At 40.1% G+C, this 20673-nt stretch overlaps 1 protein-coding gene across 1 annotated transcript in view; it reads left to right on the forward strand.

Moving 5' to 3' along the window:
* LOC134664718 (xaa-Pro aminopeptidase 1) overlaps window positions 1-20673 on the forward strand; it is a 66100-nt gene that overhangs the window by 36054 nt on the left and 9373 nt on the right. The window contains exons 2-7 of the mRNA XM_063521464.1: window positions 8525-8754; window positions 9565-9771; window positions 11977-12193; window positions 12607-12775; window positions 13208-13306; window positions 15044-15305. Of these exons, the coding sequence (XP_063377534.1) occupies window positions 8525-8754; window positions 9565-9771; window positions 11977-12193; window positions 12607-12775; window positions 13208-13306; window positions 15044-15305 (1184 nt within the window). The remainder of the gene's footprint in view (window positions 1-8524; window positions 8755-9564; window positions 9772-11976; window positions 12194-12606; window positions 12776-13207; window positions 13307-15043; window positions 15306-20673) is intronic.

The following is a 20673-nucleotide window of genomic DNA, read 5'->3' on the forward strand; positions in this document are numbered from 1 at the left end:
TTTACCTTTTATCTAATGCTAAAAACCGGGCAAGTGCGAGTCGGACTCGCGCACGAAGGGTTCCGTACCATAAAGCAAAAAAAAAAACGGAAAAAATGCAAAAAGAAAACGGTCACCCATCCAAGTACTGACCACGCCCGACGTTGCTTAACTTTGGTCAAAAATCACGTTTGCTGGATGGGATCTTTATTTTATTCTGTTTTTAGTATTTGTTGTTATAGCGGCATCAGAAATACATCATCTGTGAAAATTTCAACTGTCTAGCTATCACGGTTCGTGAGATACAGCCTGGTGACAGACGGACGGACGGACGGACGGACGGACAGCGAAGTCTTAGTAATAGGGTCCCTTTGGGTACGGAACCCTAAAAAACGAACTATAGCACTCGTTGGTGCTAAACGTCCCTTATTCGGGACGTCCCTTATTTGAATTTTTTTTTTTGAGATATACACCGTGTTTTTTTTATTTCCATAAATTTCAAGGGTGCATTCATGAGCTTACCTAAATCAAGTAACTTTCTCAAAGACACCGATATCGTAATTAACTCCATTTCGGAGATATCAATAATTTATTTCTTTCCTATAAGGCCTTTACAAGCGTGTAAATTTGCCTTAGGGCCGGTATGGTATATTAATTAGTGTTTAGAATGAGTTCATACATTTGCTACTAAACTTAACTACAATCTCGGTCGATCGATGTTCGAAATGATATTTATGTGTCACAGATTTCAATTGTTTGGTTGAGTTAAGTGTACATATAATGCCCGTGTAACAACAACGCTATATCATGCTACATTTAATTACTTTTTAATTAATTCAAAAAGCAAAAAAAAAAAATTTATTCCAAAATTAACTATGCCATTTCGTTCTCTTAAACGTACTTAACCATACTCCGAAGTTACCGGAATTCAATAAAAACACGGTGTATATGTAGCATAGCCGTAGCGTAACCTATGACGAGATTTTACCCTCGCGAATAACGCCTCAGTGCCATGGAGCCCTGGTGACAATTGACGTCACATGACGCAACACCTTCTGCGGGAGCTTAAAGCAGGGTTAAAAGCACAAAACTTGTTAGCGCCACTTGTACCATTCCACTAACCCGGGGTTAACCGGTTAAACCTGGAGTTACCATGGTTACCAGTACAATTTGACACTGGGTTAACGGTTTAACCGCTTAACCCCGCCTTAGTGGGACGGTGCATGTGGGCCTTAGAGTCGGTTCAGAATTGAAAGCTTGAAATAGAAATTTACGTTCACGTTCGTAGGTTTCCGTGAAAATACGAAGGAAAATAACTATGCACTACTTACATCTGTAAATAGGTTTGAGTTTAGGTTTCGGCATAAAAATGATGTTGATATTGTTGATTCGGCCCAAGGTTTGGTTTTGGCCCAATATGTCTTTCTCAAGTTTCTCATTCCGTTCCCAAAAATACCGGCCGAAACCGTACTTTCGGTCCACCTTCGGCCGAACCATGCTGGTATTTGCGATTGCGAAACCGAAACTTCGGTCAGACAAAGGGCGATTGTGCACTACAATAGAGGTTTTGGGATTATACTGAGCAAATTTTACTAAGGGACCATCTGCATCCGGCAACCCCGAAATTACGAAAAAAAAAATTGGCTGTTTCTTCCATTTTGGCTGGTCCATTTTAAAAATAAATTAACCTTTGGATGTATACTTCTACCTTTTTAGGGTTCCGTTTGTCAAAAGGAAAAAACGGAACCCTCATAGAATCACTCGTGCCTCTGTCTGTCTGTCTGTCCGAACATTCCCCCACCCTTATCTCCGAAACTACTAGGGCTAAAATTTGGAAAAAATACAAAAAATAGTTCTTTGCCTATATACGACAGGAAAACCTATTAGGAATGTGCAGTCAAGCGTGAGTCGCACTTAATTATTATTTATTTTTATTGATCATACCCCTACGGGTTTTTTGAAACACATTTTATTCACGTTCCACATAAAAAATACATTGTTAAATCGAGTAAGTACAGAACCCTTGGCACGCGAGTCCGACTCGCACTTGGCCCGTTTTTATTTTTAGTGACGCATCCCGTGACTTCCCGTCCCGCCTACAATGTAACCCCCGCATTGTTTGTCCCCGAAACCTCCGCTCGGCTCATAATGTCCTGGTAGAAAAAGGGGGCAAACCATTGTTCTCACGCACACGCACTTTTTTTATTTACCCATCGTTTTGGTTAATTTTAGTCTTTGTGACTTTCTATTATTTCATTTTCTGAGGTTATAAAAATCTAAGTTTAATCTAGGATCCTAGATCCTTATAAAAATAGATAGGATATCTGATCTGTTTAAAGTATACTAATTAAGAATCAATTTACCTACAAAAATGTACCTAAGCTACAGTTTTGTAGTAAAAAGTTCTAAGCTTATCTTACTTATGATGTAAAAGTGCGTGAAAGAGACACCAATGTTTTGTTGTAATACTCTAAAATGCGTGAGACTGAAAGGGACGTCGATATGTTACAACTCAATTTGAGATAAAGGGAATACAGTGTAGCTTAGTTTACGCATTGATGTTCTTACGCTAATTATAATCTTTATTGCAAAGACATTAAGGGCGAAGATACAAAAGGTTTTACTAACTTTGTAGTTCTACCGTTCATCCCTTTGTAAAGCTAAGGGACCTTGTAATGCGGGTTCCTGTGGGTCATGTGATCCTGGTGGCAAAGTCGGGAAAGTTACAAAACGAAAGTCCGATCGTACCTATTCGTGTAACGACGCCATTTTGGATCGTAAGCTCGATGAAAAGCTTCGACTTTCGCCCGCCCGCAGCTTTTATGGAGTGATGGTTTTACTCGACTCGTTATCACTAGCATTAATAGGTATATAATATTAGGAAAAAAAGCGCCTACTAATGCGTACAATACTGACCTAACTAAGATAACCTACAAAAACTTACCATGTCGAAAAACGAGTATGTAAGGTTTCCCTCTAATCGCCTAAGGACTGGCGTTATTTATAAACGCGTTACTGGCCTGAATTACCTATGAATCGTTTGTCTTTATCTGTCATTTTGACTTATGTACTTGTAAGAAAGGGATAAAACACAGATTTAACATTTAACCAGGCCGGTCAAGTTTTATGAATAAGGGAGTAAAGATCACCGACTCTTTGCAATTAATTAAATTGCATTTGTTTTGTTTTGTTCGATTTTAACGAAAGTATTTGACTCATGTTGTTGACTTTATTATTTCTTACACTATTCTTTTGGTTAAAATAGTAAGGTGCAGGGGGTCAATTTCAAATAAGTAATCGAAATATCTTCCATGTTTTACAAATTTACATCAGTAACTAGAGTCACACACAACCACAATAAATCATTTTCGCTATCTGGCCATATATGGCACTCTAGTTAATAATGTAAAACATGGAAGATATTTCGATTAGTTGAAATTATCCCGCAGTCGAAATTACCCCTCTGCACCTTAGAATATAATTATTATGAGTTATAAATTGCTCTGCTAATTTATCTTGTTTGAACTTTTGGAGGTTAAGGGATCATTTCATGACCCCTGTGATGTGCATGACCACTTTATGAATGAATTAAATTCATAATGTGCTTGCACTTTTGTGGCTCACTGTACCTTACTAAGTAATATAGAGCGTCTAATCCTAATAGGCCAAGCAATAAGAAGTTATAGAGGGAAATGCTAGGAACACAATTTTTGACTACGTAACTTTGTTTGGGCTAGTTAGGAGGTGAACATATCAAAAGTCCCCGGCCGTAGCCCCGGTGCTGGGGGGTAGAGGGGGGAAAGAAGGTCTCATTTTTCGGTTTTTCACTTATATCTTGGAAACTTTGCGTCTTAGCGACATGACTACTAAGACAAACCAAAAGCTGATAAATTTTTTTACAAGTTTTATTCAGTCAAGTTTTTCGATATCTTGAATAGTTTTTGAGATATCCGCTCTTGAAAGTTTATTTAGGGCTTTCAATTTTATCATGATATCTACATTAGTGACGCTGCTAGATCGTGTTTGGTATCATTTTCGTATAAATCGGGGGTGCTGAATTCAGTTTTGGTATCACATTGACACCATTCCTAAGAAAAAACATATAAACTTTAAACAAATACCTTTTTTTTTAATTCCTCTTCACGCTTAAACCGCTCAACCGATTTAATTGAAATTTGGTATACAGATATTTCGAGTCCCAAGACAGGACATAAGATACTTTTTATCTCTATAATCATCCTTTAAAGTTGTGAAATGGAGTATGGGGGGAATTCAACTTCGTCGACGAAACTGAATTCCTGAGGTTAATACTGCTCAAGGTAAGGTTTGAAGTCATGTTTGGTATCATTTTCATCTAAATCACAGATGTATTCCGTCCTAAATTTCATCTAAACCGGTTCACCGGTTATTGACTCCCCATACAAACTTCCACCCCACTTTTCACACCCTCAAAAGATGCTTTTGGTTATTAAAACTATCCTATGTTCTGTGTCGAGACTGAAACTATTTCTATACCAAATTTCAACGAAATTGGTTCAGCAGTTTAAGCGTGAAGAGGGATTAAAAAAAATATGTGTTTTTTAAATGTTGGTTTTACTTCGGAATAGTGTCAATGTGATACCATAAATGAATTCAGCACCCCCAATTTATACGAAAATGATACCAAACATGGCCTAACAGCTTCACTGACGTAGATATCAAGATAAAATTAAAATCCCTAAATAAACTTTCAAGAGCGGGTATCTCAAAAACTATTCATGATATCGAAAAACTTGACTGGATAAAACTTGTAACTAATTTTATCAGCTTTCGGTTTGTCTTAGTAGTTATGTCGCTAAGACGGAAAGTTTCCAAGATATCAATGAAAAACCGAAAAATTCGACCTTCTTACCCCCCTGTACCCCCCAGCAGCGGGGCTACAGCCGGGGACTTTTGATATGTTCACCTCCTAACTAGTCCAAACAAAGTTACGGAGTCAAAAATTGTGTTCCTAGCATTTCCCTCTACAACGTTTTTTGAGCATTCATTTCCTGACCTATAAGGACGGTTTCAGACTAGCGTTTTATACGAGCGTAGGCGTGTAAGCTCGATAAAACTAAATATCGTTGTAGAGGGTCGTCCAGAAATCATGTGATCGTTTAGGGGGTAAGAAAAATATCACATGATCACGATGGGGAAGGGGGGGTCAGAGAATATTACGTATAATTTCAATCATCCGCCATAGCTATCAAAAACGAATGAATATACCTATATGAAAGTATGTATGCAATATACACTTATATTGCATACATACTTTCGTATAGGTATATTCATAGGAGCAAATTTTTACGATCACCAAATATCACCGAGGGGGTGGGAAGGGGGGAGGCAAAAATATGATCACATTATTTCTGGACGACCCGTAGGGAAGTGTAACGCGCGTGTATGGTTGTGAGAATGTGTGAGAATGAGGAGATTTTCGTATAATTATAATTAAGGATGCAACGGTGCAGAGCTAACATAGGTAGAATTACACCAAGAAAAGTTTGCAGCGATTTTGATCGTCAGTTATTTTAAGCGTCAAACTTCTATGAAATGATGACGTATAACTAACACCTGCACTGCGTAGATATAGACCAGCGGTCGGCAACCTTTTAGCAGCCAAGGGCCACATAGCAGTTAACGAAGTGGACGCGGGCCGCACTTTGTTTATATTTGTGACTTTATCAGACATTTTCACTTGTATACTCACTCATACAAAATAGCCAGGGTGGCGCGCGGGCCGCAAGCGAGAGGTTCGCGGGCCGCTGGTTGCCGACCGCTGATATAGACTATAGAGAATACTTGGTAGAGTTCGGTGGTAGAGTAGTAAAATAGAATAAATAAAAGATATGGTTTGTAGTTTTGTTAATATTCGGATATTTCCTTATATAGCATCATTAGGACTAGTTAGTAAGTACAATTCAATATGTATGTGTTGTGCAAAAATTTAACTCGTAAAATTTTCTTAAGAGACATAATTATATAATTTAAAAAAAATCTTCGCAAATCAGTAATAAATAAGGCAGCTGCAAGCGTATAAATGCAAATATACTTGCATTATGCGCTTGTGTGTTATCAGCGGTCGCTGTCACATAATTTATCTCTCTCGCGTATTTGCTACATTCTCCGTCTCACTCTCATGACTCACTGCACTCTAACCTTCAAAACGTCCTATTTCCTCACCAGATACATATCGATATACGGCTTTTGTATTTTTATTGTATTGCGCGTGCATTGCATTGTAACTTTCGAAACGTCCTATCTCCGCACCAGTTTGAAATGCATATACGGCCTTTGTGTTTTTATTGTATTGTGCGTGTATTGCAATGTCGAAGGGGCGGTCGGCGGTCGTTGGCCGTATCCTTGAGTATCCTTGAGGCAGGACTAACAGCCTCTTATATTAATATGATGCCTTGGTAACTCGCAGGATATTTCGTCCCTTTGGGAATACCGTCGGATCTGAGGGCCCACGGAATTTTATTTTTTTATATTTATTTTTGTTTATAAATGACGCACAGTGTAGGGTGTCTTTAATATAAAGTTGCGTTATTTATCATTTATGTATGCATTTTTATGTTATATACGCAGGTCTTTACATAATGATATTGACAAATAAATGCGACAATTGCATGTGAGAAAAAATATCCTTTGTTGAAATTCCAAAATGGTTTCTTTTCATTTATGTTGCCTTAGTGTGTGCCGACGTCACCTCGATGGTTTCAAGGCGCGTGGGAGGATTGCCCCTTACTAAACTTACGATGTAAGGAAGAAAGGACTCCTTACAGCCTCTGAAGTCCTGCTACTTGTTGACGTCATTCCAATAGAATTCACATCCCTTGGGTACCTCTGGGCAATGAACTTTCATCCCATTGCATTTGATTGGTGAAGGATCACATTTTATGATTGTAATAAAATTTTAATTTTATTTTGTTAAGGCAAGGATATCTTCTGTAGCTACATATACAAAACTCAGAAGAAAGCCCAATTTGTTTTGAAATTATCCGCTGATTGACGCGGCTACGCCCCTAACGTAAGGGGAGGAAAAAAAAGGATCACCCAGAGCGAACGAGAGGGAAAGTCGCGCCCGTTGTTATCCTTGTCGCTCGCGCAAGCTTTAGATGAGCTTTCGTCTTGGCGCGCTCCGCTTATTTTATGTTGCCCTGGTAGATTCCCGCGCCAGGAACGCCGCTGTCGCTAGCCGCTTTCTCCTTCTTGAGGGGCTTTTATAGAATTAATGAGGGGGACGGCAATGTCGCGTATTCGAAGCGAGACCCCCACGTATATATTGTTTGTGTAACAAATACGCACGGTGTTTACAAATAGGGCCGAAGGTGGTTTGTAAAAAAAGGACGACGGGAAAAAGCAATAAACACAGGTTCAGGCCGCGTTCGAACGCTGCATGAACTGAGAGAGCTTTTGACACGCTCATTCGATATTTATAGAGTTAGACCAAGAGAAGTCTGCAACGATTTAGATAGCACACGCAGTGCAAGTGAAAGTGTTATTTTAAACGTCCAACTTCTATGAAATTATTACGTACATATAAATAACACTTGCACTTGCACTGTGTGTGCTATCTAAATCGTAATTGCGCGCGTATGCTATCAAAATCGATGCAGACTTTTCTTGGTCTTACGCTATAATTGTGTATTTTTATAATGTATATTTATTAAGTATATAATGTATATTTATTTATAATTTGTTTTTTTTTTATATGTAGGTACCTAGTAAGTAAATTGAATATTTGATGCTGACTGTACTCGCACTATTTTGACACAAATTGTATTAACATGTCAAATCACGAAATTGAGTTTACTGTGGCAACTATTGTACAGTCGCGATCAGATATATCGGAGCGGCCCAGGCGCTCTCAAGTACCTACCCACAACACAAGCCATAGCGAAGCGGCCGACTCCATAGTAAATAATACGGCTAAATATGGATGTCGTAGTATTTGTATGGAGACGGCCGCTATATGACGGCACCGCTATCCTAGGAAACTAGAGCATTACTGAGCTTATTACTATGAACAGTATGAACTAGGTTTGTGTAAGGGTGCATTGCGGTCAACGGTCATACATATCGTAATTCAGTGAATATCCGTGATGGCGTGGCGTCTCTCGCTACCCTAGGAAAATGAAAGAGGCCGAATATTTGCCGAATGCCTTGTCTTGTCTGCATTGTCTGCCCCACAATATTTACCCATGGGGTAAAAACGGGAACCTATTACTAAGACTCCTCTGTCCATCTGTCTGTCTGTCTGTCCGTCCGTCTGTCTATCACCAGGCTGTATCTCATGAACCGTCATAGTAGGCTAGGTATTTAAAATTTTTCACAGATGATGTATTTCTGTTGCCGCTATAACAACAAATACTGAAAACAGAATATAATAAATATTTAAATGGGGCTCCCATATAAGCATATAACAAACGTGATTCCTTTGCTGTTTTTTGCGTAATAGTAACCCTTCGTGCGCGAGTCAGACTCGCACTTGGCCAGTTTTTTATATTTATTTATTTTCCAGCATGTCACGGCGCGCTCCGTACCCCGAACGTGACGAGCACGACCCCCGCGCCGACGCTACCCACCCTACCCCCCGCCCCTACCGAGAACCAGCAACCCTCCATCACGTGCCCTGATGACGTCAGCACGAGTCCGCTGCAGCGGCTGAGGAGAGCCATGCGGGACACAATGTATACGCAGATGAGCAACTTCTTTGATGCGTTCCTGGTGTTCTACAGCGATGAGCATTTGGTACGTACTGTTTAGTGCATTTAGTAACTTGGCAACCTGGTAACTAGCAGAACCCCAGGGGTTTACTCCACTTACTAGTGCTTACCCTGACGACGTCAGCACGAGTCCGCTGCAGCGGCTGAGGAGAGCCATTCGGGACACAATGTATACGCAGATGAGCAACTTCTTTGATGCGTTCCTGGTGTTCTACAGCGATGAGCATTTGGTACGTACTGTTTAGTGCATTTTTGGGGTGCTAAAATGTTGCCAAAGTGGCAAATTTGGTAACTTTAAAAATTGTTAACGTTGGCAACAAACTTGGCAACTTGGTAACTAGCAGAACCCCAGGGGTTTACCCCACTTACTAGTGCTTACCCTGACGACGTCAGCACGAGTCCGCTACAGCGGTTGAGGAGAGCCATGCCGGATACAATGTATACGCAGATGAGCAACTTCTTTGATGCGTTCCTGGTGTTCTATAGCGATGAGAATTTGGTACAGTGTTATTTTTCATTATTAGGGTTCCGTACCCAAAGGGTAAAAACGGGACCCTATTCTATTACTAAGACTGCACTGTCCGTCTGTCTGATACCAAAAAGTACAGAACCCTCGGTGGGCGAGTCCGACTCGCACTTGTCCGGATTTTTTTTTTCTTCTGTCTAATTATTTTCTCGAATTCTGATTCCAATGATTCCACGCCCACTATTCCATTAATTCCAAGTTAATCTAATGGCGGCGTAGAAGTCCCAAGTTTATCCTGTACACCCTAAAATCAAACCAGAACACCTAATCAAACTATTCTCAAGTTTCATACTCTCTAATGTTCTACAGAGCGAGGAACCGCCAGCGGACGAGCGACGCCTTCAATACATCAGCGGATGGGACGGAGCAGGCACGGCCGTGGTCCTTGCACAAGGAGAGGCGGCCGTCTGGGTATCTAGTGGTGATGTGGGAAGAGCAAGAGCTTCGCTGTCCTGCTCGTGGCTGGTCATAGATGCTGATGACCCCGGCCAGCCTAGTATCGCAGAGTGGATTGCGGTGAGTCTCTTCCCACTGTCGAAGACCATGGATCTTCTTCTTCCTCGCGTTATCCCGGCATTTTGCCACGGCTCATGTAAGCCTGGGGTCCGCTTGACAACTAATCCCGAGTAGGCACTAGTTTTCACGAAAGCGACTGCTATCTGACCTTCCAAACCAGAAGGGAAACTAGGCCTTATTGGGATAAGTCCGGTTTCCTCACGATATTTTCCTTCACAAAATAGCGACTAGTAAATATCAAATGATATTCCATACATAAGTTCCGAAAAACTCATTGGTACGAACCGGGGTTTAAACCCGCGACCTCCGAATTGCAAGTCGCGCGATCTTACCGCTAGGCCACCAGCGCTACCGCAGTCAGTCGAAGACCATGGATGATAAAATACGTATATTTAAAATTGTAGCCGCCAGTCTCACACTCACAACTTTGTCAAACATGATAAAAGCACGACCATCTCTGCTGCACTAAATAGTTATGATGGGTGACGTTAAACCCCATCGTTTTATATCCGGAAAAGGGTCGCGCTAAATCTTGATTGCCAATTTAAATGGGTCACGGTTGCGCTCGGGCCATGGCCACCCCATGTCAGACTTTATTGTTTTACTTTCCCTAATGTCATGTGCTAAATAGTCAGTTGATAAGGGCTGTGAAATCAAATTATTATTACCAGAAAATAATAGCAATGGCATAAAAATAAGACTGGTAATAATGGATTCATTCTAACGCTTCGAAACTATTTATTAATATTGGCTGAAAGAGGTTAAATCCGTAGCTCTTAAGGTCCTCTATTGGACCTTGTTTTATACTGAAAATGACTCCGTGTATAGTATAAAATGTGACTTGAAATTTGAGCACACTATGTCTGCGATGGGTAACTCCTGCGTCAGAGCCGGCATCGAGACCGCTGGAACTTGACTCACTTCGGCCAAAGTATTTGCTTGCATAAAGTGCTTGATTATCAAGTGGAACTATCACCACAAAATACCTACAATTCACACTAATGAGACTTAAACGTCACGGCCCTCAGAACGAATCTAGCCTTCTAGTACGATATCTCACTCGTGGCCACTTTTCTGGTCAACCTATCTACGGCAAAATTTCCCGCAGATCACAAAATTTATATTACCTACTTTACAGACCCGCATGACACGTAAGGGGAATTTTTCATGCGGGTAATTTAGCCATATAGTAGTGTACCCTATGATGGGCGTGGAACCAGTAATGGGACAAAAAACCACAAATCCTATAAAATAAGTGTCTAAAAGTAGTTTATAAACACTGCCTGTATATTATCATAAATAAGAGTCCTAGAGCTGTTTCCGTTTGAATTTTTATTAAATTTGGTTGTTTTTTAAGAAATTGGCGTCAACCCAAAAGTTGTCGTGTCACTGAAAAAAAATACCACTACGAATTCTTAACAACTTCGCTAAGAGAGGCGAGTTAATTTATTAAATTTTAATTAATTAATACTTGATGAAAACTAGAATGTGTTTTGTTAATTGAATTTACTATGAGATAAGGTATACAACATACTATGTTGTGACTCCACAGATGTAAAAAAATAGTGGTATTTGGCCCAATCCCATTATAGGAGCTGTAAAACTGCATACTTCCTATAATGGGACAATTTACATAATGATGCTTGCCATGCCATCATTTCATGTTTAAACAATACAGAAGTAAAATGTAGTTACGAAATATGTCAACCAGGAGGCATTGCTCGGACTTCGGATAAATTAATATCGTTTTTTAGTGTGGGTCAAATCTTGGTAGCCGAGTTTGAGCCACTTTCCCGTTTTCCGATTGAGTTGAAATTTTGTATTCGTAATTAAATATGCAAATCGGATGATAATGCAATATTATGATAACATGGACCAGATCTGATGACCTATTTCAATATTTTATACTGATAGAGCAGTGTCCATTACTGGGGGGCCCATTACTGGAGCTTTGGTGTCCATGACTGGAGAAAAATAGCATAGTTTTAATTTGTTAAGTATGTGGAAACTCATTGCAGTATCTTTGATACAACACGCCTGAAACATGAAAGACGGGTAGGACTTTCATCTTTCAATACGCTAAGCGGTAGACCATTCACATGTATTAGGGAAATATCACAAATACTCCAAATTCCCTCTTAAATGTCCCATGACTGGTGCTGTTACTATATATAGGTTAACTACAAAATTAATCTTACTTTACAGACGCGCATCGGCCACACGGGTCGCGTCGGCGCCGACGCGCGCCTCGTCTCCATAACCGAGTGGTCAGCTTTAGCCACTGGCTTGCAACCAAGCGGCATATCTCTGGTCCACGTACCGACGTTGCTGGACCAGCTGTGGAACGAGGAGACCGAGCCGGAGCGACGGAGACCTGAGCCGTCGAGGATCGTGGCTAGCTTGCATCAGAGCGATTGCACAGGTTTACTATTAACACCTTTAAACCTTTATTTCTGTAAAATGTATTCTTTATTTCATTGTAGTCATGTTCATATAACATAATACAGTAAGGTGTTACAAATATAAAACTTTTTATTTAAATCTGTGTTATGTACAATCAAATGATTACTATGAGCTATGTAACACCTTGATAATATGATGTGCCCTTCTCACGTTTATGAATGAAACGAAACTTTTCATTACCTAAATGAAGACTTTCCTTCGTTTATTCCTGTCAAATTTTCCAGAAGTTTACCTACCTAGACTCCAATCACGTTAACGGCTAAAAGTTTGCATCGACTTGACACTCTTGGCAGTGCCAACTTCATGTAAAACTTTGTGAGCAGTTTACAGTCGGAATCAGTTCTGAAAAGTCACTTACTTTTTTTTCTCCAGGGCTCAGTTGGCGAGATAAAGTATCGTTCGTACGTAATGAGCTCCGCGTGCTCGGAGCCGACGCCATGGTGGTGACCGCCCTCGACGAGGTAGCTTGGCTGTTGAACGTGCGTGGAAGGGATCTGCCGTACGCACCGCTGCTGAAGGCCTTCGTCGTTGTCAGCACAAGGTATGTTCACTGGTAACTTTGCAACATTTGGCACTCTTGGCAGTAACAATGTTTGTCCGCGATGTTTCATGTATTGGGAATAAGAATAATTAGTCTCAAGAGCGCAGCTTGCCTATTAGGTAAATGTAGCTTGTATGTAGCTTGTGCCACTTGCGAATGGCATTGACATCTATCTACTCCATCGACATCAAGGAGGTGAAAACTTGTCAAAAAACAGTTTAAGACACAGTATGTATAAGTTACTTTATGGTTTACTAGAGGAGCTAGTGCTGCACTCTGGCAGCAGAACATTGCAGTAATCCCCCGTGTTTAATCGAGGGCATCGAGGCATAACGAGAGTGGTTTCGAAGGCAATAGTTGCCTGAAAATAAATTTTTAAACTATTTTTAACTTTTTTTTATGGGTAATGCTTTTTTTTTCCTTAATCGCCAGGGACCTGAAGGTGTACGTGCCTCAAGGCAAACTGTCCATGCCGGTGCGCGAGGCGCTGGCGGTCTACAACTGCCCGGTTCATAACAACAATTGTACCAGGTTTGTCTATTCACTTGTATTTGTTGGACTCTTATTGTGTATTGGCCGTGTTGCATAATAAACTACAACTAATGCGGAACTCCTTTTCTAATTCCACTTATTAGAAAAGGAGTTCCGCTTGTAATATTAGTTGTAGTTTATTATACAACACGGCCCTGGTCGAAATTTTTAACAAGTAGAAACGTCTGCGAACGATGCTATTAAGCTTAGAATAAATTTAAAAGTGGAAATACTGTCTTGGGTGATACTTGAACTCACGGCCCTTGGATACCAGAGCCAGGGCCAGAGGCCGTGAGTTCAAGTCTCACCCAAGACAGTAATTTTTCGACTTTTAAATTTATTCTGGTTTTAGCGTGAGTCAAACTTAAGGCAGATAAGTCTGTGTCACCAGCAATATCATTTATTTAGCAATAATTGCAATTCATAACTTTTTTATGGCATTTAGGATAGTAACCAGCGTCATGTCTATGTATTAAAATAAAAAGGAGAACCGGTAATTTAGAATGAGAAATCTAAAAAAAATAACTTAAAAACTCTTAAGAGGCCGAAATATTGGTGCGATGCCTCCGCCCAGTTTCCTGGGTTGACAACTAAAATGTAACAGATTTGATCACTGATGCTCTCTACGTAAGATTTACTTTTACTTAATAATTTGAATTGAAATTGTGATGCGAAAAGTTGATCCCGAAAAAGTTTTAAATTAACCTATTCTTATCAGGACGTACGCCTGGGATTCATATTGGACAGTGAACGAGTGTGTAAGAAACGGCTGCCATACGAAGTTCGTAACACTATAACGTGCTTTATATCTGTGGCCGGCTAAATGCGATGGAATATATGTTATCTCCATGTTATACCGTCCAGCTGTACATTGCACAATGTCTGTTCCATGGTTGAGTCGGAAAACGTCTGGATGATAATAACAATCGTTGTCGTAATCCAATACTCGTATTTAAATACGCTAAATGTTTCATGTCATTCATGTGCCAAAAACTGCACCGCACCATGTCTGCTAAGTATTTACTGAAATGAATGTTAAATATGTGAATGTTTTTAACCGAAGTGTTGTGTTGTGCAACTTCTGCATTGTGATTTTAAATTAAGCGATTATGTTGTAAAGTCCAAATTCACAGCCAAGACTTATAAACTCACGCTTCACCGAAAAATAAAAATAAAAATTCTCATTTGGAAGCTTTCGCTTGCTTGTGTATCAATATCAACACGACAAGTTAAACAACAACTTTGCCCCCTTGTGAAACTAACTGCCGTATTCGAACTTCAAGATAGGTATTCACAAGAGAAGACACGTGCTAGTTATAGTTTAGATATCAACTAGTTCTCTTTTGCAGTGCAATTTGGGCTACCAATGTCACTTTTACGTTAGATAGAGTAAGATATCTATTAGATGTGAATTGGATCTCTAAGTCATATCCTGTGGAAATCGTTCAAGAGTATCTCTAGAATCGCGCAAATGTAAAATTTGACAGGTTAGATCTTAAACATATCGTTATCGTATCTTGGTGATGTCTAAAAGATATCTAATAGATGTCTATTTCAAAATCCGAATCGGGCTCAAAGAGGTAACTATTTTGTAACGAACTGAAGCATAACACATTAATTGCCACTAAGTGCTACGGGTTACGCTCGTCTTTGCCGTATGTAGCGCGTAGTCGCTACGAACAATCTACCCGACAGTCGGGTTTTTGGCCCTGAATGTGATAAATAATGTCTTTTCAGCATAAAAGACTACTCCATGATCTACACGGACCTCCGCCGCATCACCGACGCCAAGGTCCTCATCCCCTCCGGAGGGACGTTCCAGAAAGGCGCCTCAGCCGCCATAGCCCAGAGCGTGCCGCGGGCGCGTGGCTTCTACGTGCTGTCGCCAATTATATACCTGAAGGCGCAGAAGACGAACGCCGAAGTGAAGTGTATGAGGAAGGCGCATCTGAGAGATGCTGTCGCGATGTGCACGCTGATCAGTTACCTGCAGGGAACGGTACGGTTTCACAGAAGTAAATTTGATGTTTACAGCTTGGTAAAAAAGAGTAGAAATTAAAAAGCGGCAACACTGTAGTGTCGTCCCTTTCAAACCAGTTGATATAAGAAAACGGGACTACACTACAGTGTTGCCACTTTTTAATTTCTACTCTTTTTTGCCAAGCTGTAATCATTCTCTTGCCCTTATTGTAGTATGCTTAAAATAAAATAAAAATACAGAACCGGCTTCACTAAACAGTATGTTGTCCTGTTCAGCATGATCTTTATTACTAGTACGACTATGAAATGTCGATTTCTGAAGATAACATAGAGTCATAGACGTTCGGGTGGTGCGGGGCTACCGCGAAAACCGAAATTCGAAAATTGCGGGGATCTTTCTCTTTTACTCCAATGAAGGCGTAATTAGAGTGACAGAGAAAAATGCCCGCAATTTGCGAACTTCGATTTTCGCAGTTATAGCCCGTCACCTTCCCAGTTCATGGCGTCTTTAAACTTACCTCACTAATAGAATAGCAATAGAGGTGACACCAGGGCGTCATGCTTTCCTTACTGGTTCATCCAGTCCAGTGCAGTGGCTTTGGTCATTTAGGCTTAAACTCAACTATCCGGGTTATTCCCACTAGTTACCACCAATAGTAGAAGAGCCGGCCGCAAATTTTCTAACCGACTTGATACCACGATGAAATGCACAATGGTTTCCCATAAAAGTGATGCTAAGTCCGAATTCGATAGTCTGCCACGGCGGAACTTGCCGAAAGTACGAAAAAGAAGGCCACTTCCGGTGCGAAAAAAGGGGGCTGATTTAACCCATCTGATACCGAAATAATAGTTATGGCAGCAGTTAGAAATTTACATGTAGACACATAAAAGCGAAGTCTGCCAGTATTTTTTTTGCCGGAAGTGCTTGGCAGACGCTCTCAAAGGTGGCCAACGGGACCCCTAATTTAACCCATCTGATACCACCATGAAACCAATTCCAGTCGGTAGGTATGAACCCTCATGTCAGGAATATATAAGTCTGCCAAGGCTTTTCCTGCCGAAACACCTTGGCAGACGAGATTATGTAAGCAAGGTCGGCATCGGTTACCCTACACTAACCCATCTGATACCACCATGAAACCAATTCCAGTCGGTAGGTACGAACCCCCATTTTAGGAATATATAAGTCTGCCAAGGTTTTTCCTGCCGAAACACCTTGGCAGACGAGATTATAAACAAGATGACCATCGGTTACCGTACACTAACCCATCTGATACCGCCATGAAACCAATTCCAGTCGGTAGGTATGAACCCTCATTTCAGGAATATATAAGTCTGCCAAGGCTTTTCCTGCCGTAACACCACGGCAGACGAGATTATGTAAGCAAGGTCGGCATCGGTTACCCTACACTAACCCATCTGATACCACCATGAAACCAATTCCAGTCGGTAGGTATGAACCCCCATTTTAGAAATATATAAGTCTGCCAAGGCCTTTCCTGCCGAAACACCTTGACAGACGAGATTATGTAAGCAGCATCCACATACGAGGGATCCGTATTTTGGGATTATACAGATTACGGACATTATTAATAGCTGTAGGCTTATTTATTACTTTATGCTTATACATATTTGTATATTATTATGTTATTAATAAAATATATTTATAATTTATTAAACCTAAACTTAATACATTGGGAATTCATTACCTGCTTACGGCAGTAGTAGGGATAAGTGGGTGAGTTCTGGCTCACTGAGCCAGGCCAACAGTCCCTCCCCCTTTTTTCCCTTGTTGAGGCCCTGCAGCCTTGCCTTGAACCCAAACTAATGTCATTGTAGCTCGAATCTAACCTAATTTATTTTTATTGCTTTTAGAATATTTCAATTATCTACTTTTGCAAAGTTAAATGTTGAAATCTCTATTTCGAAAAATGGAATTTTAATGTGACTTTAACACGTTCACTGCGTTACGGGGGCTTTAAGCCCCGTACGATGTCATCATCAGTGCGAAGTTAAATTTATTTTAGAAGTTAAAGGGGGAGGGGAGGGTGCACACATTTTACCACTTTGGAAGTGTCTTTCGCGCAAACTATTCAGTTTAGAAATAAATGATATTAGAAACCTTAATATCATAAGCGATAAGACCGCCTGTTGTTACCTCTATTGTCTTTGTTTATGTTATTGTCCATTTATTGTAAACTAAGTGTATGTGAGGCGTGTAATGAAGAGTATTGTATTGTATTGTATCATTTTTGAAGACCTATCCATAGAAACGCCACACGTATGGGTTTAATGAAAAAGACATTTTAAGTTTCAGTTCTAAGTATGGGGGACCCCCAAAATTTATTGTTTTTTTTTTCTATTTTTGTGTTGAAATCTTAATGCGGTTCACAGAATACATCTACTTACCAAGTTTCAACAGTTCTTATAGTTTCGGAAAAAAGTGGCTGTGACATACGGACGGACAGACAGACAGACATGACGAATCTATAAGGGTTCCGTTTTTTGCCATTTGGCTACGGAACCCTAAAAAGGAGGTATTAATTCGGTTTTTTAATGTTTGATATCTCCGTCATTTCGGGATCGATTTTGAAAATTATTTTTTTAGTTGAGTTGTAACTTGTAAGTATATACATACAGATTGGTTCCGTCTTTGTCAAAAGTTCTGATGGTGAGATTTATGAGGAATCGAGGGCACTCTTCAAATCTTGTAAGGGTGGTTCACGTTTGTATGGGAAAAATTCAAACTCTAGCTAGAAGAAGCGGCACCCCCTCATTTTGTTACACTTATTATGTTGACAAAATACGCCAAGTTTGTAATCTTACAATCTTAACTACAAGGGGGTGCTCAAACACTTTGAAATTTTTCAAATTGTATGAAAAAAAAAAATAAGTTACTATTTTTTTGATTTTTATGTAAGTATTAGTTTTTACATTATTTGAAAGTGTGATTTAAAAGATATTATTATGAAAGAAAATGTTTTTCTACTTCAAAACTTATACATCACATGTGCAAATAGTGTGAAACCAGATATTTAAATAAAATTCTGAATCATAAATACTCTTTTTGTTGGGTTTCAAACAACATACAAAATTTCAACGTGGTTAAGCACCCCCTTGTATAGTTCGTTATTTTTAGCATTAGAAAGAACTTGCAAGAAGGTAAGCGATCTTAGCATGTCTTTTAATTGAAAAACGCTTTTCAAAATTCAAAAACTATTACTTATGAAAGCAGACGAATATAAATGATCGTACTAGATTCATAATTGTTACATACACTCGCGTGCAAAAGTATTGCATCACTTTGCATTTTTTCAACTGCACCCAATAATTTTGTAAACCGGTTATTTTCCATTAATTATTTTAATGGGATCATGTCCCTTGAAGTTTTAGCTTTACGAAAAGTTAAAAAACATGGAAAACGGCCCAGTATTTTTCAAATTATCGGCATTTTCCTAGGGCTTGCAATATCGAATGGTTTCCAATTCCGGAACTGATTTTCGATATTGGGTTCCAATTCCGGAATTCCGGAACTGGTTCCGAAATTAGGGTTTGTAGTAATTTTATAAATTTTTGAGTAAAAAACAATAAAAAATGTGAGATTTTGATAATTTACGTTTATTAAAGTTAGTATTGTTTAAGAGAAATTTAATTTGAAATACTACACATACTTTTTTACCTCTTATTTTATACCACCTTATAAAAATGGTTACTTTTATTCACTTCTATGATACCATTCGATGCATAATTTTAGAATAAAATAGTTAAATATAACAGCTTCCTATTCTTCCTTACATAGTACGTAGTGATGTTGTTTAAGAAGTTGAAGGTCGAAGTTTGGCTTTTTTCTTCCTATTTCCCAATTATGATTCTAAATATAATATGTATATTATATGCTGCTACAGGATCCGAAATCGTTGATAGAGAAAACCTTCTATCTGAGTCGAAAATAAAATGTCTAAATATTTTTAAATTTAAATTCTTAAAATTCGCTTATGTAGGATTCAGACTATTCTGACTATTCTAAGCAAGTACATCGCTTTGCTTTTTTTTACGAGCCCATATTGTCCCACTGCTATACGCACAAACGGAAAAGTAAAATATACCTATACTATAGTTCACTGAATGACTAAGAGGCACTTATTAACAACAAAAAACACCAGTATAGTATAGGGTAGTTTCTTAACAATTTTCAATAATAAACGATTTAAAATCTGAAAGAAGTACTTAAATCCAATTCCGGAATTTTCGATATTCAGTTGTATCAATTCCGGAATTGTAATATCGGAAAATTTGTCCGAGATTCCGGAATTTCGAAATTCCGGAATTCCGGAATGCAAGCCCTACATTTTCCCGATTTGTGAGCGGTTTCGCGTTATCACGCGCACGAGTTGCGCTACCCTTGACCCTATAAAACGGGGGGTAGGGGAGGGGTTGTTATCAGTCACTTATCAAAAGTTGACCGGTACACATCTCCGCATATTTTCCCGTGAAGAAGACCTGTGAAAAATGGAAACCACTGAAGCTGAAGTCCGCCAAGTCGTCCAGCTCCTGCAAGAGGGGCGTAGCCAACGTTCAGTAGCTGCCACGCTGAATTTAAGTCAATCTACAGTTTGCAGAGTTTACCAGAGGTTCCAACGGTCTGGATCCTTTACTTCAAGACCAAGAAGCGGCCGCAAAAAGTGTACATCAGAGAGGGACGACCGCTTCACTGTCACAACATCTCTCCGAGATCGACACCTGACAAGCGTTGCCATCCAGCAGCGTCTGCGTGAGATACGAGGAGTGGCTGCCAGTGAGTGGACAATAAGAAGAAGACTCAAGAAAGCGAACTTGACACCCAGGAGGCCTGCAACAGGGCCCAGATTGCTGGCGCGACACCGTACAGCCCGAAGATAGTTTGCAGAAAATCATATGGACTGGACCATTGAGCAATGGACCCCAGTTCTCTTCTCGGATGAGTGCAGAATATGTTTGAATGGATGTGACCGAAGAGGAAGAGTCTACAGAAGGCCAGAAGAACCTTTCGCCCAATGTTGCTTCTCCGAAAGGGTCGACTATGGCGGTGGATCCGTGATGTTCTGGGGCGGCATTTCCTACGACGCGCGAACAGAGCTGGTTTTCGTGCCTGGCGGGGGCCGTGGCGGTGGACCGCTGCAAAATACATTACTGACATCCTGGAGGAACATGTTGTTCCTTATGCCGGTATTTTTGATGAGGGGTTCATCCTAATGCAGGATAATGCCCGTGTCATACCGCTAGGGCCACCGCAGCCTACCTTCTCGAAGTTGAACACGTGTGGGACTACCTGAAAAGGAGGATTCGGAAGCGGAATCCTGCCCCGGCCAATGTTGAGGAGCTGAAGGGAGCCTTGCTGGAGGAGTGGG

This window comes from Cydia fagiglandana, chromosome 5 (genome assembly GCF_963556715.1).
Source record: "Cydia fagiglandana chromosome 5, ilCydFagi1.1, whole genome shotgun sequence".
NCBI lineage: Eukaryota > Metazoa > Arthropoda > Insecta > Lepidoptera > Tortricidae > Cydia > Cydia fagiglandana.